The 24,754-nt window shown below is 47.7% G+C and overlaps 12 protein-coding genes across 13 annotated transcripts; 7 read left to right on the forward strand and 5 right to left on the reverse strand.

Annotated features, from left to right (window-relative positions):
• Positions 1 to 1,361: 1,361 nt before the first annotated feature.
• On the forward strand, positions 1,362 to 1,478 carry FOXG_22312 (uncharacterized protein; the record flags this gene model as incomplete). The annotated part of the gene is made up of 1 exon (XM_018402714.1): positions 1,362 to 1,478. The coding sequence occupies one exon, from the start codon at positions 1,362 to 1,364 to the stop codon at positions 1,476 to 1,478; it is 117 nt and encodes a 38-aa protein (XP_018256676.1).
• Positions 1,479 to 1,872: 394 nt separating this feature from the next.
• FOXG_22313 (uncharacterized protein) lies at positions 1,873 to 2,569 on the forward strand (the record flags this gene model as incomplete). The annotated part of the gene is made up of 2 exons (XM_018402715.1): positions 1,873 to 2,190; positions 2,264 to 2,569. The coding sequence occupies 2 exons, from the start codon at positions 1,873 to 1,875 to the stop codon at positions 2,567 to 2,569; spliced, it is 624 nt and encodes a 207-aa protein (XP_018256677.1).
• Positions 2,570 to 2,686: 117 nt separating this feature from the next.
• Positions 2,687 to 3,373, forward strand: FOXG_22314 (uncharacterized protein; the record flags this gene model as incomplete). The annotated part of the gene is made up of 2 exons (XM_018402716.1): positions 2,687 to 2,794; positions 2,858 to 3,373. The coding sequence occupies 2 exons, from the start codon at positions 2,687 to 2,689 to the stop codon at positions 3,371 to 3,373; spliced, it is 624 nt and encodes a 207-aa protein (XP_018256678.1).
• Positions 3,374 to 3,888: 515 nt separating this feature from the next.
• FOXG_16112 (hydroxymethylglutaryl-coenzyme A reductase) lies at positions 3,889 to 5,115 on the reverse strand (the record flags this gene model as incomplete). The annotated part of the gene is made up of 1 exon (XM_018396195.1): positions 3,889 to 5,115. Exon 1 carries the CDS (start codon positions 5,047 to 5,049, stop codon positions 3,889 to 3,891), a length of 1,161 nt encoding a protein of 386 aa, XP_018256679.1. The 5' UTR covers positions 5,050 to 5,115.
• FOXG_22315 (uncharacterized protein) lies at positions 4,462 to 6,715 on the forward strand. Its single transcript, XM_018402717.1, has one exon. It carries the CDS (start codon positions 5,747 to 5,749, stop codon positions 6,107 to 6,109), a length of 363 nt encoding a protein of 120 aa, XP_018256680.1. The 5' UTR covers positions 4,462 to 5,746; the 3' UTR covers positions 6,110 to 6,715.
• A 307-nt stretch (positions 6,716 to 7,022) lies between these two features.
• FOXG_16113 (uncharacterized protein) lies at positions 7,023 to 9,570 on the reverse strand (the record flags this gene model as incomplete). Of its 2 annotated transcripts, XM_018396196.1 has the most annotated exons (3): positions 7,023 to 8,058; positions 8,166 to 8,936; positions 9,053 to 9,306. In XM_018396196.1, 3 exons carry the CDS (start codon positions 9,304 to 9,306, stop codon positions 7,299 to 7,301), a joined length of 1,785 nt encoding a protein of 594 aa, XP_018256681.1. In that variant the 3' UTR covers positions 7,023 to 7,298. The 2 variants fall into 2 exon arrangements, with proteins under 2 accessions (XP_018256681.1, XP_018256682.1); XM_018396197.1 differs by having other exon boundaries at positions 8,166 to 9,570.
• Positions 9,571 to 10,506: 936 nt separating this feature from the next.
• FOXG_22316 (uncharacterized protein) lies at positions 10,507 to 10,967 on the reverse strand (the record flags this gene model as incomplete). Its single annotated transcript, XM_018402718.1, has 3 exons — positions 10,507 to 10,577; positions 10,690 to 10,743; positions 10,883 to 10,967. 3 exons carry the CDS (start codon positions 10,965 to 10,967, stop codon positions 10,507 to 10,509), a joined length of 210 nt encoding a protein of 69 aa, XP_018256683.1.
• An 831-nt stretch (positions 10,968 to 11,798) lies between these two features.
• On the forward strand, positions 11,799 to 14,644 carry FOXG_22317 (uncharacterized protein). Its single transcript, XM_018402719.1, has 2 exons — positions 11,799 to 12,820; positions 12,873 to 14,644. The coding sequence occupies exons 1-2, from the start codon at positions 11,898 to 11,900 to the stop codon at positions 13,930 to 13,932; spliced, it is 1,983 nt and encodes a 660-aa protein (XP_018256684.1). The 5' UTR covers positions 11,799 to 11,897; the 3' UTR covers positions 13,933 to 14,644.
• Positions 14,645 to 15,339: 695 nt separating this feature from the next.
• On the reverse strand, positions 15,340 to 16,536 carry FOXG_16114 (uncharacterized protein; the record flags this gene model as incomplete). The annotated part of the gene is made up of 3 exons (XM_018396198.1): positions 15,340 to 15,711; positions 15,769 to 15,863; positions 16,380 to 16,536. The coding sequence occupies 3 exons, from the start codon at positions 16,534 to 16,536 to the stop codon at positions 15,532 to 15,534; spliced, it is 432 nt and encodes a 143-aa protein (XP_018256685.1). The 3' UTR covers positions 15,340 to 15,531.
• Positions 16,537 to 17,710: 1,174 nt separating this feature from the next.
• Positions 17,711 to 18,317, forward strand: FOXG_16115 (uncharacterized protein; the record flags this gene model as incomplete). The annotated part of the gene is made up of 2 exons (XM_018396199.1): positions 17,711 to 17,969; positions 18,034 to 18,317. The coding sequence occupies 2 exons, from the start codon at positions 17,711 to 17,713 to the stop codon at positions 18,315 to 18,317; spliced, it is 543 nt and encodes a 180-aa protein (XP_018256686.1).
• A 427-nt stretch (positions 18,318 to 18,744) lies between these two features.
• Positions 18,745 to 19,947, reverse strand: FOXG_22318 (uncharacterized protein; the record flags this gene model as incomplete). The annotated part of the gene is made up of 1 exon (XM_018402720.1): positions 18,745 to 19,947. The coding sequence occupies one exon, from the start codon at positions 19,945 to 19,947 to the stop codon at positions 18,745 to 18,747; it is 1,203 nt and encodes a 400-aa protein (XP_018256687.1).
• Positions 19,948 to 23,521: 3,574 nt separating this feature from the next.
• FOXG_22319 (uncharacterized protein) lies at positions 23,522 to 24,710 on the forward strand (the record flags this gene model as incomplete). The annotated part of the gene is made up of 5 exons (XM_018402721.1): positions 23,522 to 23,821; positions 23,898 to 23,940; positions 24,131 to 24,210; positions 24,274 to 24,607; positions 24,672 to 24,710. The coding sequence occupies exons 1-5, from the start codon at positions 23,784 to 23,786 to the stop codon at positions 24,708 to 24,710; spliced, it is 534 nt and encodes a 177-aa protein (XP_018256688.1). The 5' UTR covers positions 23,522 to 23,783.
• Positions 24,711 to 24,754: the final 44 nt, after the last annotated feature.

Below are 24,754 nucleotides of genomic sequence, written 5' to 3' on the forward strand. Positions count from 1 at the left end.
ACGGGGCCATTGATGCCCGAGTTTCCAAGCATTTTTGTGCTGTTAGTGCTAAGGGAGGGCAGGGATCGTATTGGGGCTGCTGGTACACTGTGCATGCGCCACGTTTAGTCCATTTTTGGCTATTCTCAGTAAATTTACAATGACAGATTACTGACGCTGAACCCGCACCCCACTGTAGCATCACCATGACGCAGGGAGCAATAGGGTAGAAGGAAAAGCACAATCGAGGAACAGGCGCATTATGGGCTTGAGGAAACCTATTTCAATTCATATGGTGAAAAGCAAGGTACAGTTTGGGCTCTAGGAATCGCGGACACAGATTGAGCAACGTGTAGCACAGCATGGGCTCGGGGAGAAGAGGACGAAAATCAGGCAATGTACGTAAGCATTAGTGATTAGTGCCCTATCGGCCAAAATAAGCCGCCGGGCGTAATAAATTGTATTGTATTGTAGCATCACCACCATTACGGGTGTCTTCACGAAGGCTAGCCTTAGTCGACACCAGTAAGAATAGCCATTTGAGAGAATGTGATATATTGCTTTCCCTTCCTCATTTTTCTCTGTTATATATTTTGATATCGTTTCTTGATACTATTTACTGTGAGAGTAACCCTTAAACGACAATATATAACTCATCATGCATGGATATTCCGGTTATCTCATCGGCTTGAGTTACGCGCATCTCAGGTGTTCCAAGGTGGGGCACGAAATATCAGGCATGAAGCTCGTACAACCCATACGTCATTTGAGTCGGCCCTGTGCTCAACATGTAGGATGGGGTTGATGCTTGAAGAGTCCTAGTATGGACGCTGCTCCGTTAAGATGAGACTTTGTAGACAGACGGTGGCGCACCTGGTATTGGAAGCTGGAAAATTCTGTTCCCTGCGGCCTCTAGATACTCAGCAAGCGAGTCCATGGTGTTGTATACCACTTGGCTGTGCCGACAGTTGACTTGTTCTATTGCTGAGGTACATATCACTTCCTAGGTGAACGTGATTCCTATTGCTCATCCTCGTGTTGTCATACGGTTCCACTGCCTCGCGGCTGCTGCTATGCTGGACGGTCGACAAAGATCCTGCTATGGTCCAGATTTGGGCCTCCATATCCCATGTTCTTGAAGGACTTCCCGCCTTGGAACCTTTATGTCCGCATAAGCGAGCAAAGTACCCATGTGTAGATTGAGACGAAGTTTTTATCCACTTCTTTGGTTCTTTCTAGGTAAACGAGATGATGAAGGCGCAAAGAGCGCTGCCAGGCGTAGTAGCAACAGTGCGACGAGCTAACAGAGTGCTAGAGAGAGACATGCGCTCGTGCCATCTACAAAAGGTGCGCTTGAGGAGTATGCAGACTAGGAGAAATGCATGAGCGGCCCAAAAAAGAATGGCGACAACCGCGACAAGTATGATCTTGGTCTGTTCCATGACTTCCTCTTCAGTGCTGCGAAGATGACGATGACGGTTGCGGTAGAGGCAGATTGATCTCAGGGCCTGTAACTATTTACGAAAACATTTGGTGAATTGACGAGCAGATGAGGTATTGTAGTAAATGAGGTTCAAGAGAGCACACCCTCGGACGTCCGGATACATTTGGACCCTGATTTCAAACTGGGCCATGTGGGCCGTAATCTCGGACCAGTGGCTGAGGTCAACACCATCGCTAAGGCATATCACAAGCCAGATCTGAATCACAGCTGAGCCATCGAAAATGTGGAGGCCTGAATCAGAGGATCTGCACGATCTTTTACTATATATATGGCGTAGGAATGCTTTCCTCGGGCTCATGTACATAGCCTTCTTCACCTTCAACTAGATACCTATCCTGCCATCGCTTCGGCCATTCCATTCTTCCTTCGCTCCTCACTCAAACGCCAAAATGACTGCCCAACGAGGCACCAAGAAGCTGGTGATAGTCCGCAATGACGCCCCGGATGCCGACAACATAGCAGCATTTATGCTTCTATTACAATGGGCAAAAAACGCGCCTGACGTCGAATTGGTTATCATATTTGAGCCTCGGCCTGTTGACTTTAGCCTGGCAATTTTGGAACCTGATGACCAAAAACAATTGGACAGGTTACTCAAGCGTCACTTCCCTGAACTCGGAAATCCCCTCAAGATTCGCCTAAATGGCTTGTTGACAGAGCAGGCTATAAGCCAGGTCACAAACCTCAGCGAAGAAGACCGGGCTTTGGTAAGTTTCGAAGCTTTTATTTTTCCGTCCTTTCGAGTTAGTTCTGTTGGCTAAAGCTGGAAACTACAACTAGTTGAGTATGGCAGTCAAGCCCTCCAAAAGCTCATTAGAGGACGCAAAGCTACATGATTCACTCATGGCCAGGCGCCTGGACTCAGAGCTACATGCTTCACTCATGGCCAGGGACCTCGCAAGGTGCCTCAACGAACTGCCAGGAACATCTCGAAGCCAGGCCAAAGTAACCATCCTGGTGGATATGGATGCACTGTCTGATACGAGTCCTGTGAATCTCAAGTGTCACGCCCAAGAACAGCTGTTCAACCGCACTCCGGAAGAGATCAGTGAATTCTATGGTTTCATGAACCTGCCTCGTCTCTAAAGGCAGGAAGAGATCAGGCAATGGTACAAAAACCGTATCAAAGAAGCCGATGAGAAGCTGCAGAACTCCAGCATCGATGTAGGCTGTCTTGATTTCCGTCATTTGGCGGAACGGATTATGGCCGCAGAAGGCGCCATGCTTACTGAAGGGGCATCCTTCAACCTGCTTCGTCGTCTTGTTGATGAGCCAGGCGTAGCAGCCAAGATCGACTGTGTTGTACAAGCAGTATGTCTCCGAATTACCTGATTCTAGGCGTACACATACTGACCTCTCCACCCATCTCCATAGGGAACTCTGGACCTTGCTAAGAATATCTTCACAAATCAATTCAACATCGCTCTCGACAGAGAGTCCGCTGCATATGTGCTAGATAGTTCGCATCTCTTTCGCAATTTTGTTGCTGTTCCGACTCACACATCCCAATCAATCTCTTTCTCATTCTACAAACTGGAAGAGAATGGCTTTTTCAGTCTTGCAAGATGGATCTTATGTTTCAATCGTGGCGAAGACCCTTTCAAGGTAGCGGAAGGAAATGTCACTTTGGCGGGTCAGCACCGCGATGCAACGATCAAGCTGCCGGATCTTGCGATGATTCTGCTTACATTTGACTTCGAAGCTTATCCGAGAGAAACCTCAAAGGTCGAGGTACAAGTCGTGCAGGGAGAGTCTCTGCTTTTCGTACAGTCAGAAAGTGGAATCCTAGCATTCCTACCTAAGGATGGCCATATATACAAGACTGTGGATCTAGTGGCCCTTCTGACTTCTGTGCATAAGGGACAATTCCGAATCAATTGGGTTACTTGAGATTCTTCACTGTTGAAGAGGTTGGGCGCGAGCGAGCCAATCTGCAAGTCGCTCATACTCTGCCTATTTACTATATCAGTCTGGGGCTAGTATTTTCCGATATGTATTTATATGATAGTGTGTGATGCAGAATAATCATTATCGCAACGATCCACCTCTCTTTTCTTTCATTTACTGCTAGTGTCTCCATAAGCTTGTCCAGGTACTGCAGAGAGCCGACCTCAACATGAGTCGATGCGTAGCCCCCTTTATAGCTCGCGAACTAGCTTCAGGTTGCGAGATATGAAAGGGTCAAGAGGCTAAAATATAGAGAATGAAAGAAAGCTTATACCACGCACTCGTTACTCGACATAGAAGGAGAAGAAGGCGGCTAAGAAAGGGGAAGTCCAGTCACAGCTGCCGATTTATCTGCTGCAAAAAACTCACTTTCTCTAGTTACATATATATATTATTGGACTGACCAAGCGATATTGCTGTCCTAATCTCAAAATACATAGGACAATAGCGATGTTCAATCACAAATGCGGTTGCGGCGTTTCTCCACGAGCAAGCCTCATATGACTGGCAGTAAAGGTGTCGTTCGCGACAGCTGAGCTTGTGCTGACGTCGAGTGCAAGACTGAACGCTGCAATGAGCCCGGCCAGCCGTTCCTTCTGGTCTGGCCCGTCTCCGTCACATCGCAGCATCTTGAGAGCCTCTTTCTGCATCGGGTATCCTGTACCGCCTCCGACAGTGCCTACAGGCAGGGACGGGAAATAGAGGCTCATGCAAAGCGCACCAGTCTTAGGGTCAAGTTCCGAGGTCAGATGGCTCCAGGATGCTTCGGCGGTGCTGGCAGTGTCCTGACCGGTCGCAATGAACATGGCTGCGATGATATTGACCGTGTTTATGTTGGAACCAAACTGACCGTTCCTGATCCCGCCTTCTTTGAGAGTCTTCTGGGCCATGTAGAGGCGCTCGGTGGTGCAGCCGAGGATCTTCTGACAGACTTCCCGTGAAATCGTTCCCCAGACTAAAGTCTCAACACCACGAGCCTTCTTCACGTTTCCCCAGGAGGGTTTTTTGTCGGAAGCTAGCTGACCTTCAATGAAAAAGTCCAAGATGTTGTATTGATCGGCGAATGACTCTCGCAACATCTCACAGGCGTACTGTGTGGCTTTGGTGACCATGTTCTGTCCCGCCGCGCTCCCACAGCTATAGGTGCACAAAAGATGAACCTGCGAACCGATGATGGAAGGTTCGATAGTCTTGAGCCTAACATGATGCTTGCTAGTCGCTTCTGCCCACCTAGCGAATGCGTTCTGCATACCCGGTAGCGCTTGGGCAAAGATGACTGCCCGCCTCGGATTTTGGAAAACGAAGACAGGACCGCGAGACATGCCATTGCTCAGAGTTTCAATATGTATGCCGCCAGAGGCATTAAAGGCCTTGCATCCTCTAGAGTAGCTGGCGATAAGGGTAGCTTCGTATGTGGCTAAAGGGGCATAGATATCGTCGAGCACCGGTGTTCCGGCTAAGCGTAACGGGCCTGCAATGCCAAGCGGAACTTTGCAGAACCCTATGCAATTCTCGATACGCACGTTTTCCAGGTTCCCTGATTGCAAGTCTGCGGCATGGTTGAACCTGTCCGCTAAATCATGCAAAACCTGGGCCTTGTCGCGTGAATCAGGAGCCATAGCGGTGTTCTCGAGGCAAAAGCTTCTTTTAAAGTGATGATTGATATTCCCTGGAGAGATATCGAGTTATCCAGATCGAGGAGGGGGAGTCAAGTACAGTATATCTGTTCTTTTCGATAGAAAAGAACTCTGATATTGCCGTCACTTGCCTGTGTACCATGCCTAGCCTAACGTCTACATCGGCCAACTTTAGACCTTCTATCACGTAATCGTCTAGATTTGTCTGAAGGAGAGTAATATACAGCCTGTTATGAATTGAGGAAGAACTATATTGAATAAGGAAGACGATCATGAAGCGTGAGACCGCACCTGGCTTTCTTAGCATATTTGGCCGCTAGGGACTGATACATTGCGATTCTGTATGAGAAAGCGCAGCAAGCGCTCCACCAAAGCATTCACACCTAGGCTCCGCAATACCGTTCATGACTTTTAAGTCTATGATAAACTAGATCGAGGATGTACGTCGGTTTTCGAGTCGAGTTGCAGTTAGGAGCGTAGACCTATCGGTTTTGTTTCTTCTGCATCGGCATTGTGAAGTTGTGGATGGCTCGTACCCTGCCCAAGCCCAGCAACCGAGACGACGGCCTAGACAGGCCAACTGTAACGGCAGTTATCATCGCGAGCCTGAAGTTGAGATGCTATAAGAGTCCAATGGCTGCCCTAGAGCATTAGTACATAGTTCAACTACGAAGCTTATATGAGTTTCATGTCTTTAGTAGGAACAGATTCACGCCTCATTCCACGCTGGTCTGCGTACTGTCTGGAATGTGACATCTTAGCACGGTCACAATGGAAGCTACACGGCTCTAACATACAACATGGAACGCCATCAGAAGAGAACCATATTGGAAGGTCCAACGAGTCGCTACGTTGCAGCAAGTGCGCCTCATCCTCAAATCTTTGTCCTAATCGTTCACCTCTATCGGACCATGATGGGCTAGTGCATAGCTCCACCGGGCATATCTTCTCAAGTAGCGATTCTGGAGCCCACAGTTTCTCCCCGACTGACGATTCATATGGCTATACACTTGATGCTGAATCCGTGGTTCGGATGACCTGACAAAAGAATGATTATTCTATGACTGAACCTCATCGCCTAGTGGTGCCCGGAGATGGAGATCCCCAGGTCGAAGCGATAGGTCAGACAGATGGATACGCATGTCTCGCGACACAGTGGCGAGAAAGGTCCAGAAGTATCTGAGTCATCAACAAATCCGAGGTTTCAGAGCCGATTTGGATGTTTCTTCATGTCTTTGTGCATAATCATAACCTGCCGAATCACCTTCTTGTCTCGCTATACCCTAGCTGCCAGCTTACCCTAGGTTGCCCTTGAGAGATATGATGTGTCCTAGGAGATTGGGTGCAGTGAATTGTAACAATCGCCAGGTGACTAAAGCCAAGGTGGTGGCATGAAGTCGCGTTTGTGCCCTTAAGCAATATCAAATTGGAATGTGTGTACAGTAGCATGATTGAGAGGTAGAGTGATTCAGCGTGACACATAAGATTTTATCGTTTCTGAGTTTCTGACTTTTACCTATTCCCCTTACTCCATTATCTCGCTCTTGGCCACCTATTGTTGAAACAGATGGTAAAACGTGAAAAGCTGCGACAGGCCAATGTTAATCATTTCTAACCCTTTCCAACCAATCAACGTCCCATCTTCCCAAGCCTTTTATATTGCTAGACCATATTTTGAGCCTACGAAGTTGCAAAAGAGAGAATTAGCAAGCTGATTACCCTAGAGCTGAGTAGGGTTCCTGTACGAAAGAGTCTGATTGGATAATGTCCTGTTTTGGCATGGTTAGATGGTTTTCTGACGGTTTCCCCGGAGGCTTTAGTCCGGTCAGCATGCATCCTCTAAGCTCGAAGTGGTAAGAAGCGGATGAGCTGCATACAATAAATGCTGTAATTGGTCAGAGCAAAGAACAATGAGATAATCTAGGCTTGACAGCACGCAGGGGCGATTTCAGAGATGGCAATACAATTCATTCATGCATGGGGGTCTCATGATACAGTTTCAAGCCATCGATCCTGCTTGAGTATATCGTGTTGTTATTAGAACTAACTACTAATAAATTTCTAGCAATTGGCGACAGGAAATTGACTTAGCACATCGACGTGGTGAACCTTCCTCATCTCTACGTGAGTTTCGCGCAGGCGGCTCGGACCCCAGACAACCGTCTTTGACTTTTGCTCCGTCTAACAAGCTGTTTAGTTTTAGATTCACGCGATACATAGGCAAAAGTTTTCTATGTCTCAGATAACTTGCAAATCTCGACCGGAACAGGCCTGTCAAAACTATGGAGACCAAATGGCAGTTCCCGGTGACCACGCTCTATCTTTCTGGCCTCCTCTGGATCGATAAGCCTCAGGTCATAACTCTGCAACACCATGGCGACCGAGGCGAAGATGACCTGCTTAGCCAACGTCTCGCCCGGACAGCGGAATGCTCCTCCTCCAAAAGGGAAGAAATGTCCCCGCAAGCCAGCAACGGAGGCTCTGGAGCGCGCATCTTCCGCCCCCATATGTGTTGTTGGCCTTTGTGGAGATTCTCGTGCGGGTTGAACGCGCTTCTTTTTCGCCGGGCCGCTGATACTGGAGCTGCCTGGACAATCGAGAAACCTCTCAGCCCAGAAAGCTTCCAGAGGATGCTGAGGCTTGCCACTTGACAGATCCTGGCCCGTGTTCCAGCATGACACATCCAGTCCCGCAAGCCAGCCAGTGAACATGACGGGTACACCCGCCTTGACCTTCCAGCCTCCAGCGAGACACAACTGGTCGTCGAGGGATGTGCGACCAACGGTACTTGCAACACGCAACCGGAGTGTTTCGTAGTAGATAGAGTTGAGGAGGGGATCCTTCATCAGTACTTTGATATCTGGTTGCTCTCCAACCTCTGTGGATTGAAAGGCAGGGCTGATCTGGTGGCGAACCCGACGGAGCAGACTTGCATCAAGTAGGATGTGCACGATCATCCACAAAGCTGCGGGAACGGTGTTTGCCATAGCACTGTATTGGGTAAGCAGCGATCTCTCGGTCGCTTCTCGCTTCTGCATCCCTCGTGGCGGAAGAGTAGAGCAAAGGTTGAGCGAGAGAGGGAGTGAACATGGACGTACACGAAAAAATATCCCAGCATCACCACAGCTACTCCGTTGTTGCTGAGCCCGAGAGCCTCGTGGCGCTGAATCATCTTGCCGACGTATTGGGTCCCCCAAATAGGCTCGTACTCGATATCGCGAAGCCCGTCATTATCCCAGTTGTAATTTTCGCTACACCAGGTGCGCCAACGATCGAAGTTTTTGTGCATCTCGTCACGCGCCTGGTAGCTTGACGGTACCAACCATCGCGGCAGACCTTTGGAGATGTTCGGAAATGCTTTGTAGAAGTTCCAAAAGTCCTGGCAGAAAGTTGGACAAATTCTGAGGAGATGCTCTCCATACAAGGCTTCTACATTAGCTCTAAGGATGAGATTTGATAGGAAGCTGAAGAGATCAGGAATACGGCCCCAATCGTGTCTGACCTCCGATGCTGCGGATAGCTCTGACGCCAAATTCTTCTTGAATCTCTCCATCACAAACACTAGATTTCGCCCTTGAAGATAATGAGCAAAGTCTTGTCTCTGGTGCTCCATGATACGCCGGGAGACATCTGGATGATCCGTGTAGAATCCTACACTGGCCTCGTAGGCGGAAATACGGTCATGGTTGAAGATGTGGATATCACGGCCGGATAAGCCGAAGAAAATGGTCAGAGCATCGAATAAACTGGGCGTCGGCACCAGACTACTACTCCGTCTGAACAGTCCTTCGATCTGTTTTCCAGGCACCGCCAAGTATATCTCCCGACCGATGAGCGGAATATAAGCTGGAGCTCCCCGCAATTCGTGGCTGATGCGCAGTTCAGTTAGCGATGCGGTGATGCAACGACCGTCAAAGCCGGCAAGCAACGGTGGATCCAGTAATACGAAGTTGAATAAGTCTGCAGAAGGGGGTCTCCAACATACGTGAGGCGTGTCAAGAAACTCTCTGGCTGCAGAGTGAGAGAGAGTAGATGGCCTAGCCCCTGAAGCCCCCACGAAGGCTGGGGAGGGGCTTTCGTCGAGTCATCGTTATGAGAATGTGGTCTGGATTGAAGTCGAGTGTATATTGTACCTAGTAAAAGGAGGAGAATAGGCAAAAGAAGAAAAGCCATATAGGTCACGGCGTGATCTAGGCTAGGAGGTACATGCTTCATCAGCGAACCAAGGAAGCTCTCCATAACCGTATTGCAATGGAAGTGGCGGCACTAAGGACAATCGCGCCGACACTTGACAGAGTCCTGCCTGGCAGGTGAAGTCCCAGCGTCTGGATAGGCCCGGGGGGGGGGGCGGGCAATGAGGAATACTGCAGGATTGTGACCGAACGCTTTACAGTCCGTGGGTACCAGGTGTTCAGATATGGTGTCTCAGAGGACTATTACTATACTGTTGTCTCGGAACAATCGCGTTTGGATAAGCTGCATGGGGCTCATAGAATATTGGGTGACGCAGGCTTATTTAGCAGGTCTAAGGGGCAAGACAGTACTATTTGAGATGAAAGCTGGGGGAAAACGGCCGTGTTAGTGGTTATTAGTGGCCACCTTAGCGATATTTACTAGCTTACCAACTGTGTCGCAGAATCCATTATAGATAATGTTGCTGCTAGTGCTGCTGCCGCTGCCCAGTATTCTGACTCTTGGCTGAACAGGGAGAACCGGCCAATACGGGCTGGCAAGGCAGAGTTCACCTATCTTGGCTATGCGAGCTATCAGATTATTCAGCTAGCTGTCACTGTGGAACACTATACTGCGCATTACAGTATCACTCGCATATTGTTTGTAGTTTCCAGTAATCTACTTCACCTCACCTCTGCATCATCTGCTACAACGAAAAACGAGGTCTCCCCGAAGGTAGCAGGACCATACCTAACGACTGCACAAGTTACCATCTCTGATATCCTCTTGGTCCTATACCTACTTACCCACCTACTTACCGCTTCAGGTCAGCCGCATCTGTTTCCGTCCGCTATGACCGAACTGTTGTTGGAGTCGCCTTTGCCTTGTTTCCTCGCTTCAAGCACAGCGTACGCGCTCCTCACGTCCCATCAGTTACAGTGCCAATTATTACCCATCCTCATCGCCTCGTGGACCTTTGCATTATTCGTGCATCTCGTGGTCTGGCTGAGCTGGATCTTTCCACGCTACGTATCAGAGCTTCGCCATATCCCTACGGTTCCTGGATTCCCTCTCTGGGGCCAGTTTTTCGACGTCATCACACAAGAATACGGGACTCCACAACGACTCTGGCATCATCAGTATGGCCCTGTCGTTCGCTACTTCTTCCCCTTTGGGTCGGAGAGATTGTCGATTGCCGAAAGGGGCGCGTTGCAGCGCATGGCTTTCGACTGCCCCAAAACTTACGTCGGAAACTGCGCTAAGCCATCACAGGCGCACTCCTTGATAGGCAGAACCCTCCGGCTTGGCTTGTTGCTTGATCAAAGTAGCCAGCACGACTACAGCTCCAGCGCGTTAGCTTTGGCTTTTTCAGTACAATCCATCAAGACTTTGGTCCCTGTAATTTGGACAATATCATTATGTCTGGGTGAATGTTGGAAGGAAACGAACGCAAGTGGTCGACCCAACGCCACAACCGTTGAGGCACTTTGTTGGTTGAAGCGCCTTACCCTAGACTTTATTAGTCGCAAAGTCTCTGAGGCTGAGATGCCTACGGCCCCCCGGACGAAAAATATACATAACATAACATAACATATCTGAGGCTGAGATGAAGGCGGTGATGTGCAGCCTCCTGAGTACGTACGAGTTCCAACGCCACGAGCTCCTCTTTCATACGGAAGTTTTAAAGGTACGGAGAATGGTGATGCGTCCCCAAGACGGGAAGACATTGAGGGTAGTAAATCCAGATTGATAAAGGCCTGAGAGGGGAGTTGATTACATCTCATCATAATTATGACCTCCTACAGCTGCCCCACATCAGACCGTCAATCGATTCGTCCTGTAATCTCATGGTGGGTCACCCAGTCGAGGGGCGAGCTCCAATCGGAGAGATATGGAGCGGGGCAAAAAAAAAAAAACTTCTTCCGATAAAGGCCAACATATTACATACACAATACTAGCTTTCATTGAGACCATCGACCACAATAAAATTTTGCCTAAGATTTCCCACGAAACTATTCAGCATTATCCGAAAATGAGCGAGAGCGTAAACGCATTCGACCCATTGGAACGTTATGTTAGTGACCCAAGCGCCCTCAGAAAGGCGCTAGACGAATCGAACGCTATCGTCGATGGTTTTTGGACGCTTTCGGCGTTCGTTAGTGGCGAAAAAGCCTTTCCGGAGCGTCTAAAGCGCCCTCCTCTCAGAATCATCATTCCCCGAAAGAACGACTGGGTACTAGAGATGGATTTAATGCTGCATCATTACATAAAATGCGCTTTTTGCATTAAATATTTAAAGCAAGACGCGCTTTGTATGCATTATTTCCTGTCGCACTGAGCGTGCTTAAAGGGTTAGAGTGAATATGATGAGCAGCAGCAAATGTGTTGATTGATGTCTTAAGTTTTCTCTTGTGCGGGGTATTCCATCCCGCACAGTTACTTAAAGCATATAGCTAGATTACTAATGCCTACCCTGCGACATTTCCTCTTCTATCTTAGGCTTAGCGCCTTCTATAATAGGTTTAGTGCATAGGAACAATATAAGTCCTTTTCCGACCTCCTTTTCTCCACAGCCTTCAACCGTCTGTCGATGTATCCCCCTGAAACTTCTCAATTCGACTCCCCACTACCTTCAGACCCTCCGTGTGTCTTCTACAATGCCCAGAACCCCTGGAAGGCCAGCCGATCACCAGGTCCACCGAGAATTTATCACGCTTGCCTCCGACGCTAGTTCGGGTTTCAAGAACTCTAGAGTCAAGTGCAAGCACTGCGGCCACGAGATAACCAAGGGCACTACTCGTCAGAAGAAGCACTTACTTCGCCATTGTCCCAATTACAAAAGGCAGCAACAGTCTCAGCAGCCTCAACTTACTCATCACTTTCCTGTAGTGGACAAGACCTTTAAGCAGATGCTTGATGAGCTTGCTGCTATAGCAATTTTTGCTGATGGCCGTCCATTTAACCTCTTTGAGTCCAAACGAATGCGGATTCTGTTGAGCAAGCTAAACACTGCCTGGCAACCACCGTCTCGTCGCCGAGTACAGCGGCTGCTAGCCCCGACTTATTCTCAGTACCACAATCAAGTCCAGGCTATCCTCGACCAAGCAGAACATATCAACGTAATCTTTGACGCCTCAGACAACATCACAAGTCATCGAATTATCAATATCTCGATACAGGTGGCAAATGGTACGGCGTTCTACTGGAAGACGTTTGATACAGGACAGATTCAACACACGGCTGAGCACTACATCGATCTTTTGTATCCTGAGCTGGAGATAATTTGCAAGGGCAACTTCTTGCGAATTAACTCGTTTTGCACAGATACGGATAGCGTGATGAGGAAAGCTCATGTGCATTTGGCAGCAAGAAAGGAATTCCAACATTGCTTCTTTTCCCTCTGCGATTCACATGGGCTACAGCTACTCATCAAGGACATCCTAGAGCAGCCGTTCTTTGAGGAGGCATTCAAAAGCGCTACATTAATTGTCACCTTCTTCAAGAAGTCGAAACTGCAGTTGGCTCGATTGAGAGAAGCACAAAAGGCAGCTTGGGGCCACCATAAGGCGTTTTTATCTGCGTGCGTCTTTCAGTTTTTCTGACTCCTAGCTATAGCTGACTGCTCGCTTTAGTGTAATCACACGCTGGGGCAGTCAGTTCAATGCTTTACAGTCAGTTTTACGCTGTAAAGAGCCTCTCCAAGCATACGCTCGCCGTCCTGACGTAAGGGCAGAGCTAGCCTCCGGCTCTCTCGAGCTTCTTCCAAAGGTGCTGGAGTCTGTCAATAACCCTCACTTCTGGATACGCCTAGAGACTGTTTTGGCCATAATTAAGCCTGTCAACAGTCGTCAGCGTGCCTCAGAAGCCGATCGGGCTCACATCGGCCATGTGATTCCTCGTTGGCTGGAGATTAAAGCAGAATGGAAAGCACTTGACGAGTCTCAGCAACATCAAGACGTGAATTTCAGCGAGCTGTATTCCGTATGGTTAAACCGTATGGATAAACAGACATATGATATTCATTATGCGGGATTTGCATTACGGCCTGACACAGTCGGGACTAAGCTTGAAGAACAGCTGATGATGAAAGTGCTGCAGTTCTTTAAGTCAGCAGTCAATCCTGCTGACTACATCAATATTGTTCGAGAATTTAACCACTTCCGAGCACAATCGGGCGGCCGGTTTGCTGCAGGAGGCTTAGTCTATTCAAAAGAATGGACTCCATTAGATGCTTGGATGCTTCTTGATAACCAAGGCAGCAAGCTGGCTGCACTTGCAGTCCGGATCTTTGGAACCATAGCCAATTCAGTTCCCTCAGAGAGATCATTCTCGGCAGTTAACTTCCTCCACAGCAAGGCACGCAACAGACTCACACCAGCCAACGCTGACAAGTTGGCGTTCATCTACATGAACGAACGGGTGCTAGAGAGGATAACGCAGTCTCAGAATCAACCTCTTGATCATCGCAATGATCATTCTACGGTGGTCAGCTGGGAAGATTTGACAGAAGACGGTTGGCTTACACTCGAAGATACGTATATGGAAATTCATTGCGCATCAAATCTGGAAGTTGACGCTGTTGTCGGCGAGTTCACTCACCAACCCGCCTCCGACGGAGAAGAGACAGTGGTGGACACACTTGAGGTCGAAGATGGGTCAGAGAGCGAAGGAGCGGGGGAAAAATTGACCTAATTTTGCTTGGTTGTTTGTATGATATGGCCCATGGGCAGCTTCATAAATGGGTCGTAATATTGCAATAAAAAGCGCGCTTTTTATTAGGAATAAAATGCTGCTTCGTTATAATAAAAAGCAGCTTAATACACATGTGTATTATGCACGTGCCCATCCCTACTGGGTACCAATTAGCACAGTCCTCGAAAGCAATGGTTACCAGCTGCGTGGTAATTACAGGGCACCACATGGAGGGGTGTTGTTTGTTCGCGAAAACGACGACAACTTATCCTTAGAGTTTGACGACGAAAAAGATCTCGGTTGGAAGAATTCAGAATCTCTGCAGGCAAAAACCCTGCATAGAGTGATGAGCGAGGGATTCGGGTGTTTCATGACTTCCAAGTATGCCGTGCTCGTCTGCGGACTCCAACCTAGGTCTGCAGATGGAGATCCGATTGAAAAAATGCGCAAATCAATTGTCGCTCGATACGAGACACAACCACAAGGAAGTGCCAAGGAAAGATGGACGAAACTCGACGATAGGATTTACAGCATCGTGGAAGTGGAGGACGTCGCCACAGAGCGGGATTCCTTCAATAGGTTCCTCTCAGACACCGATGTATTCTCAGTGCTTTCGGAGTTGACCCGATCGATCATATTCTCCGAAAGCAACGAACAGTTTGACAACACAACTAGTCAAGCGGTATAGCACATAATACACAATCGATTCAATCCTTTTTTTTTGCCTTTGAAATTTAACTGCTAAGTTGATGAGATATGGTTGACAGAGAGGGAAACAAAAAAGGGGTTTGTGGAAACTTCTGTACACCTCTGAACAACGGTTCTGCACGCCAAGACCTAACACGAAAGAGGAGCCTAGCACAAGGAGCACAAGGCGATTTTGCTAACTATCATCAATCATTTGTGCAGGATCGTGGTAATTGTCTCCGCCGAGAGTCCAAGAAATCTTTTAAGATAGGTAAAGATATATCTCTCAGTTGCCTCTCGATGAATAATAATTTTGAAATTACCAGTATCGTGATCTCGACATACGAGAATATTTTCCTACACCTTGACTGTCACGTTCCAGTGTTCTCGCTTTGCCTTTCTCAAACCCGGTCTAGCTTCCCCGCGGAAGCAATTGGAAATCTAGCGGCCAAGTCTTTTGCTTGATATGAGTCGTACTGATTTCCGCTTTGGAGGATATCGGAATGGAACGCCACCCTAGTTCTGCCTATCGCGAATGATCTTGTTGTCCTTGTCGACGCGCCTAGCCAAGTCCCCGGTGTTCGGTAACCCATTTAAGCACGTACAGCTTCAGCTAGTCTGGTGCGCTCTTATGATCAAGGCTGAGTATATATAGTGCGATGACTAGATGACTTAAAGACCTGAGGAAGGGCACCTGACTTTCACTTCCTCTACAAGTAATCGCCAAAAAGGGTAGAAACTAGCATTAAGAGGTATATAAATTGAAATGAACGTCAACCCTTTGTGGCGTTGCTTTTTCAAAGGGTCCCGAAGCGAAGACTGCTTTCATTGCATCAAAGAACCCAATTGAATTGAAGGTCATTCCAGGTCTGATCCACAAGCAAGTGAGATCCTCCACCCGCAGTAAGTACATTAATTTAAGACAGTCTCCGCTGGAACTCTAGCCTTTGTCGCATAGAGTATGTCAATAGATTCCTTTGAGACCACACGATACCTCTTAGATAATTCAAGTATGGCATAAGTGGCATCTCCTGCTGGTATTTCGGGTCTCAGCGGATCCTGGGCGAACGTATCGACCTTATCGCCTTGTCCCTAATATTCTGATCATTAGCTGTCTAATGCATTTGCGGTGCATATGGAATCTCTCACCTGATCTGTTATGTTCGTCTGGTGTGATGAAGAGGACGAGTTGTCGACAAGTGCGACCTTTCTGCGGTTGTCCATATCCCCGTATCGAAAATTCCCTAAATAGGGAAGCTTGAAGTCGTCCAGCTCGGAATGAGGCAAACTGAACCTGCGCCTTTTGAGAGCCCTGGTACTTTGCGGTTCTTCCGTGCTCGACCCCCTCTTGTACTCACGGAGCGTAGCGTTAGAAGTCAGATGCTTGGTATTAAAAGAGTTCTCTCCGTGACTGCTTGGCGTGGTCACTGGGACTCTGGAAATAAGGGATGGGCTCTTCGAAATTACCGATAAATGAAATCTAAGGTTGGTCGGTCAGCATTCAGCTTTATGAGGTTCTTGGCCGTGACCGACTAGCTCCTACTTGTTGATCCCTGAACGCCTCAAATCCGAGGGCATAATCTCATTTGCATCGAAGAAAGTGAAAGTAGATATATCGGGAATGTCTGAACTGAAACCAACTGTCTGCGTTTGATCGGCAGGATGAAATAAGTGGCAGGCGGCCGATCGATACGTCCCTACTGTCGAAGAGAGATCATGAAGCCAACGAGGGTCGATGCATGACGGCGTAGCGAACTCACTTAGATTATTTCCATAGAGAGAGCTGATCAGTTGAGGATAGTAAGCTTGCGCGTTGGGCTGTGGTTGCTGGAGTTCGATGGGTGGCAGTAGAAAAAAAGGAGGTTGCTGGTAGGTGCATGGCGAACCTACACGATAGTTTTCTTGGGTATGAGGCATTGCGAGATGTTGCTAGCAGCAAAGATACCGGACTGCTCGAAATCTTGAGAAATCTGGGTATTAATAGATATTTATGTACTTCACCACGTTACTCAGGAATCAGGAAACAAAGATACCGGTATGGGTATAATGTACGCTTGACATGTTGGGTGAATAAGCAAATCTCTTAGCAAGGGCCGGGGATGGGGTCAGGTGGGGCCGAAGTGATTATGATCTAGGAGTAATCACCAATCCCGTTCGGGGATGGAACAGTCCAGGGCGCCCGATTTGATGACTTCAACAGGTCCGCCATACATCCAACACATCGTGTGGGATTACAGGTGAAGGATAAAGGAGAATGTAGTTAACAGTCAAGTGAGGAGGACTGCATCTCATTGGAAGCCCCACCACATCAACCAGGGATACGACGGCGCAGCATCGTACCGTCAGGTTTTCTTTCTAATAGCCCAACGTCCCCCCTTGATGAAGCTGTATGGATGGGCTCCAATAACCGGTAAGGAACCTCTTTGCTCCAAGGGATCCCGGTAAGAAGGCTCTCAGGCCTTTAAAAATTATTCTTCGGTGTACCGCAGTGGGCGTCAAACCCACGGTCGGGACAACACTCGGCCTGACTCCACTGTCTCTTTCCCATCAAGCAGTTACCATTGTGAATCCTTGGCTGTCTCGTGAATGATATTCTGATGCTGAACCAAGTCCTCAGGTGCACTAAGCCTCGCTCACCCCATAGCCCATCTAGGTGCCGTCTCATGCAGAGCCGAATCCTCACCATAAGCGAAGTATGCCTCGAGACCAGAGCCAGGCTGAAAGATTCTTAGGCTCAACCAATTTCAGTTTTCATGGGCCTCCTCAATCTCTGGGAGATGATGTGGTATCGTCTTGGGTACTAGGGATAGCTTGGTTCCGGAATGGATGTATGTTTCAAGTAGTAAAGGGAAGGTGACTCAAGTAGTTGCGTGAATTTCAAATGTAGAAGCACACCATACAAGTAACATGACTTACTTGGCGGGGGAGAAATGTAATAGGAAAGGCAAGGGGATATAGGTCCTCGCGACCTAAGGGCTGATATGCAGGATCAATCCTGCTGATACTGATAGTTCGACTCAGGGGGTGTAAAGATACAGCAAAAGGTTGGCCCTATTTAAAAGGTGACAAACGGTCGGCCCTGCAGAAGATCATGATCTGTTTCCCATGCATCTCTTGTTTTACCATCACTATATCTACTGTCACTACGTCTATTCACTTGAAATTCTGCGCAATCAAGCCTACAAACGATCATACCGGCATGAGTTTCAGCCAGCAATCCGACATCCTGTGGACCTCGCTCATGGAAGATCCGTGTCCCGACCAAGCCGATAGATCTTTTGATGTCAGCTCAACGGCAACAGATCCAACTTCTAGCGGTTATCTTGAAAGTACTCAAAATGCTGGTCAAGGTCTGTACTCAACCCAGCCTTGCGAGACTCTCAAAGTTCTATTGAACCTGCGCAGTTGCTGCAGTTGGCAGTGGAGATGAAGAAGTTGAGCAGAGAAATTCGCATACTCAAGCGCCTTGTTCGCCGGCGCAAGAAACCCAGATATACTCGCTACGGACACATCCGGGCCCCGGTATACATTGGAAGCTTGCCACTCACCATAAGTCACCAAATACGCCAACGGCACCAATGGAATCGGATGACCTACATTTATCATGTTCACAAGTCATCCCTTGTACACCTAGCGAAGAGCATACTGTGGATGAAGACAGGATTACTCAGACGGATTCAGAGGATGAGGGCAAGTAGCATCTCGTTGGAAGTTGGTGGAAGGTGCTGTCACTATCCTTATGTCGTTGTAGATAGAAAGCATGACGGCTTTGTGGCATCAGGAATGAAGAGTTTCAGATGACAGCTATTTTCTCCGAACAACACCCCCTAGTGTAGGATTTTGGCTTTGACGCCCATTTTGGCTTTGCCATCCTTCCGAGTGCTTGGCGAGCTTGTCGATTTCTAGCGCCCACTAACGTTGGAACCGAGTCGCTATCACCTGGTATGGCACTTTTGAACCCCTATACAAGTTGTAAGCAGATGATAAGGGGAGAAGTCAGTATCTCGTATTTCGATTAATATTCAACTCTCAAATTTGAGCTTAGTCCACGGGTATTTGTTCCTTCGGCGCCAGAGGCCATGTTTGTTGCCTTCGCGCTAAGCCACAAATCCAGACTGGGCTGCCCTATCCTGGTGCGTTTCCGTTTTCCAAACTGGATAGGTCCAACATCTCGACGCCTCTCCGAGTTAACGGAAGACCATGCTGTTTCAGTTCTTGCACCAGCCGTATCGCGTAGCTAGGCACTCGACTGAGAAAGTAGCTGACTGCCCAGCCTCTTGCTGGGCCTGAACAATGCAAAGAATAATGATGCACGAAATCGAAACAGTGAAGCAGTCCAGGATTTTGACGGAGGCAACGCCGGATATCTTCGGTGAAGAGCGAAGAACCCAAGATCCTGCATAATTGAAGGAAAACTCCTGTATGGATTCGCGCACCCCAGCTCTGGAACAGACTGGCAAGATGAGTGTCTGTGTGATCAACGGATAATACCGTCTGCAAGAGGGCATCCAGGAAATCTTCAAAATCACTGGCGGAAGATACCATGACATTTCCAAGACTTTGTCTATCATGGCAGAGTAATTTCAGAAGCCTCTCCAAAGAAAGAATCTGCTGATTCTTCTGGGATGGTGACACCCGTTCCGTGGCAATCGAAAAGATAAGCTCCGACGTCTCGTCGATTTTCAGGGATCCCCGCAAAAGTGAAGAGCCCGAGTCTAGCAACCAAAGAATAGATAAAAATGCATTGTCACTGCAAAATCGTCGCATCGCAGGTAGCGCACGGGCGCCCTGTTCCAGTAAAGTCGGTATCATCGGTCCTTTTCTATGACAGACAGCCAGCACCAAAGGAGTGCATCCGTATCCTAGGTCGGCATTGACATCCACTCCGTTCCGCTCCACGATGATCCTTACCAAGCATGTCAGACCTTCTCGTATGCTTGCCTGGAATGCCTCCAAGTTTGGAGGAGATAGGCCTCTCGAAGCGCCTCGCCGGACTATCAGCACAGCTGTCGTTTCTTGATGGTTGAGGATCGCTTCCATTAGTGGTGTCTTTCGGGTGAGATGCAGGCCCTCTTTGTCATCGACATCGAGACCCTGGTCGATGAGATAGCTAACGATATCATCCAATCCTCTGCGTGCGGCCAGATGAAGTGGCGAGAAGAGAGTTGCGTCGACGCGATAAAAGGACAGAGGATGGGATTTCCTTGTGTCCTGGCATTTTGTGAAATCGGCCCCTCCCTCTTTGGCAGCCGCGAGGATGCTCAACGCATCATGCTGGTCTCGGCAGTGGACGATAGCATAAAACACGGATGAGGATCCGTGGTTCATGACGTCATTTCTGTACAGTATAGGTTTGCAAATGCCGTAGAGCATGCGGCACGACTGTGAGAGCGAAGCCTGACCACCAAGCGAGCATACCTTTGCGATCATACAGATAATCTCCGTAGGTAATGAGGAAATCATGCCAGGCCAACTGCTCTATATTTCGCCACATCGGCCCAACCAAAAAGTTTGCCTTTGAAATTTCGGACGCTGGGCGTAGCTGCTGCGAACCTCGGGAAAGGAGAGGGTAAAGACATGAGGACGACGATGCCATTTTCAAAAGCAAAGAAGATACCGTGTGCAAAAGGTTCAATGAATAACCTTTGCGATGCACAATCACGTAAGGCAATTATAGATTTAGCCGTAGCAGATGAAAGAAAAGCCTAAAAAAGCACGTCACTCTAGAGCACCAACGTTGGATGATAACATGTTTGCCGCCTGGGCAGCAACAGCAGTTAAGAAATGACGTGTAGAGAAATTCAAGTCGAAAGTCCGGTCCTCATTTTTTCTTCTAGCTTCTTTTCTAAACGACTCTTCAAGGTAGTTTGCTGCAGCGAAATCCCACGCGCAACGTCCTTGAATGCAAGGTATCGCATGCCAGTTCGGTTGGCAAATTGATATTTTTAGTACATGCATGACTAGTACGACAGGTACGGCCCCTGGCGTCTTTCGGCCCCAACAGCATGGGAGTGCCTTTGTGCTCGGCCATCAATAGCCCCTCTTGAGACCAATTTCTTCTGACCGTCTGTCTCCTAGAAGATTTGACTAGTTCTAATCGAAAGACATATTCATCTATCAACGAATTTGCATACATATTGCATTAATGAGCAAGTGGGTGTAGTATATTTCAAGTTTGAAAATCAGAATAGGGAAGGATAGACAGGTCATGTATTGCGGTATTGTGCCGTCATGCGGGAAGTTGAGGCCGCGACAGTATGTTTCTTTAGTCGTCATATTTCAGATGACATGCACGCTGTTGGCCAGGCCTAAAACTCAATATAAAGAGCCAGATGACCAGATGGCAAGTTATCTACTGAACTTAAGCTTACTGATATTTCTTTATACTTTTTTAACCTCCTCGTCGTAGCTACATTTTAGAGATGATACCGCTCCCCAAAAAGGTGTTTTGCGCGCCTATCTACTGTGGCCCTCAAGAAATGAGAGACGCTGTCATAAGAGAACTTGAGTCGTTAGAAAACCTTAAGCCTGTTCCATGGCTTGTTGCCTCTACAGTCTTCTTAAATAAGGATGGCTCTTTCTCTCTTAAAGTGATAGATGAAGGGTCCCTTAAAATAGGTATGCAGAAAGTATCTTCATTTATGGTCAATCTCTTTTACTCGCCAAGTCGAAAAGTCCCGGAAGAACAGCAGAGACTACACTATGCTCGGCGAAGACTGCTAATCTCACTCCTGGGGCATGCGTGGCTCTGGAGGAGACACAAGGTATTGGATAACCAGGGCAACCCGGTGGCCTTTGAAGACAGGAGAGTCCTTGCACCTGAAGATATCCTTAAATTTCTCAAGGATACTCAGGTTCATACCGGGCGCTGCCGCTGTGAAAAGGTCATAGGTTTCTTAGAGAAAGTTCAGGAAGTGCCTTTACTTGAGGATACGTCGAAGTGGAATGTGATGGGGGTTACTGCATGTCTATGGTGGGATAAGTCACATGATTTACGCAAACATGACGTACACAAAGGCCCATGGTGCTCCTGTCGTCTTGAGAATGCAAATCGGCTTCCAACGCTCAGCTTTGCCGGACCAACAATGGTAACGACGGCTGCAGCTGGCCTGACCCAAGTACGCCTGCCATCTTACCACGAAGCATCTTGCCACGAGGCTTGCCCACCACCTTATCATCCAAGCTTGCCCAATCGAGAGTCAAAATGCACTCCAAGAGAGTTAAGGACACTATAGTAGATAGCGAATTGTGGATGGTATGGAGACACAATGATATTGAGAGAATAGGATGTTAGGCAGAGACTGATTAGGGTATGGATGATTTGACGAGTCTACAGTAGGCATTGTATGTAAGCATTAGTGAATAGTATTCTATCGGTCAACACAAGCCGCCGGGCGGAATAAATTGTATTATATTGTATTGTACTGTCAAATGATGAAGGACGGTTGTATCTATCCTTCGTGCGTCTGACCCACAAAGTAGATGACTTGCTTGTGTCAACTACAGAATTACTCAAAGTTCCCATTCATTCAAACGAATTTGATGTGTCTTATGTAGAATCTAAGCATCTGATGAAACTATGAGATTGTAACCGTAGGCTGCTGAATTGGTTCTGACCTACCTGTTGAGGACACTTGTCATAAATCTCCTCTCTCGGGTGTTCCGATACATCTCCATTTGGCCATTTGAGAAAAACGTGATATGTACTTGCTGATTCGTCAAATTCCATGTGATCTATGTCAGCACAATCCCATTGAATGCTGGGCCCTTTCTTTTGCGTGGATGAATGGCCACCAGCGTCAGTAATGTCGCTCTTGGTAGCGAAACTTTTCCGTAATCGAGTTTTCATGGCGATTGACAGCCTCGGGACTTAATTAAGAAAGCTTCTTGCAAATAAAATGAGGGAACGCTCGTTTTTTCTTTGTTGTTGTTAAGGACCTGTGGCGAATTCGGCAGTTCTACAGCAAAAGGGTATTTATTGTAAATCATTATATCATCTTCCTGGCCTTATTTGATCTAAGATTTTGGATCAAATTTGGCCATTTTCTACTGATCAGCCAATATCCAAGTAACGGAACAAAGATCCCGTATTTGACCACAAACGGCCAATTTCAGTGTAAGAATCCGCAACCAGTGGCCGACTAAGTGTGCTCCCACCTTGAATCCTTCAAGCACAAGACCCTCGGAGCGGTAGGAATATACATCTTACGTAAGGGCGAGGACAAAGCAATAGCATTCTATTTTAGACCAAATTCGGAATATACGAAGTACATATCAGTTGTGTGTCAAAATTCGCCATTTGGTACAAAAAAGATTCCTCACTCCCAGCTTTTCTTTTCTTTTTCTTCTCTCCAGCATCGACACTTAATTTGGCGACTTCATCCCCTGTATTCAAGGGGAGGAATAATGCAGAAGACAAGCAATAGCTTTGAATGCATCCGAAGTACCTTCTGAGAATTTCAACTCTTCCGCGCACTGGTCTTTGCCTTTTGTATCTGTTCGATTGGCTAACAATTCTCGCTCATGGATGGAAATTGGCAGCGCCATAGCGCTTTGGATAAGTATAAAGCTCCACGCGAGGATTTTAAAGTTCATGGCGAGAGTTGGATTGATGGCGCACGCGAACTTGGCTGTTATCGTGCAACCACAGGAGTGCCTATTGGAAGCAAGCAGATGGCAAGGCAGGCTCAGGGCACGAAGCAGCATGGGGCTCATATTTATATAATCGGCGCAATATGTTTCAATAGAAGCTGTAGTCTAGGGTTGAATACAAGAATACAAAGAAAACCTAGACCGGCCAAAAATGGCTACGGGAGTCTTTTACTTCCATTGTCTATAAGTGGATCTTCTCGTCGAGTTGTGGGCCCGCTTGGGGCTCTTGTCTACGTAAAGCATCGGCACATGGCAATTCAGGGACCTTTCCCATCCAGGTGTACTACTACTATCCTACGGCCATTTTTGCTTCCAGTCTTGGATTTGTTTACTAAGAGAATCAGGATAGTCTCCTTCTTTCTTTCTATTCGACTCAATGATCACCTTTTCTATTGTTCATGATCGTATTTTCTGCAATACCGTGTTGTCCTACCGATTACTCAACTCTCATCCAGATGAAAGTATTCTATAGCACAGTATTCAAGTGTTTTTAAACTGGACAAACGACCATTATGGCTAAAACAGATGATAACCATGAAAATGACGGCATGTAAGTGAAACGTCTGTCAACAGCTTCTCTAAAATCATGTAACCTGGACTGCTATATTCATACTGATCTGATTTAGATACTTAGTGGATTCCATCCAGGATCACTTCGTTGCTGAAGACGTAAGGGCTATATTAAATTTTGATTGTTTGCTTTCTACCTTGTTCGTCGCGTTTAGCGCGCCACCTAAACCTTTGGCTATTCACCTTCTGCTCCTCGTATTTCAGGGACGACCTAGGTTATACGAATGCTTTTGCTTAGGCCATCATCGCCTCTACCATTCTAGGCTGGCACGACACTGATAGATACCAGGGCTGCGTGTATTTCCAAGTGAAATGGCAAGGCCATGAGAGCAGCAAAGAGTGGACGTGGGAGCCCCAGACGAATCTCGAGTCAGTTGTGCCTGTTTCGTGCCCCTACGCTCTGCCTAGCTGACCCTTGAAATTCGGAAACAGAATTGAAGACGACATGTTGGTGAGAGAATATTTCGAAAGCCTCGCCAAGCGACGGAAGAGAGTCCCAAGGTCTGTGAAGAAGAAACCAAGTCCACCGGTCGCTACGCGTGGCATTGGATGTGGCAGGAGGAATGAACGCCATCGAACTGTCCCCTCAGGCCGCACAGCAAAGTTGGCATGGGAACCTCCACGAGGTAGTTGGGAACATGAGCCTTTCCATATCGACGGCTGCGAGGGAGATAGCGAAGAAACCCTGATGATCTACATTACCTGGCTTGGAGGTCACAAGACTAGGCATAAAGTGGATGTGCTCTGCAAAAAGTGCCCCCAGAAAGTAAGAATGTCTTGGTTTCATTCATCACCTGCCTTACGTGATACTGACAATCTTCTTATGTTAGATGCTCCGTTACCTAGATCAGTATGTGTCAATGTCGTGATGACACCTTTCGAGCACCACAACGGGAGCGTGATTCGCTTCATG

Source organism: Fusarium oxysporum, chromosome 3 (assembly GCF_000149955.1).
Source record: "Fusarium oxysporum f. sp. lycopersici 4287 chromosome 3, whole genome shotgun sequence".
NCBI classification, from domain to species: domain Eukaryota; kingdom Fungi; phylum Ascomycota; class Sordariomycetes; order Hypocreales; family Nectriaceae; genus Fusarium; species Fusarium oxysporum.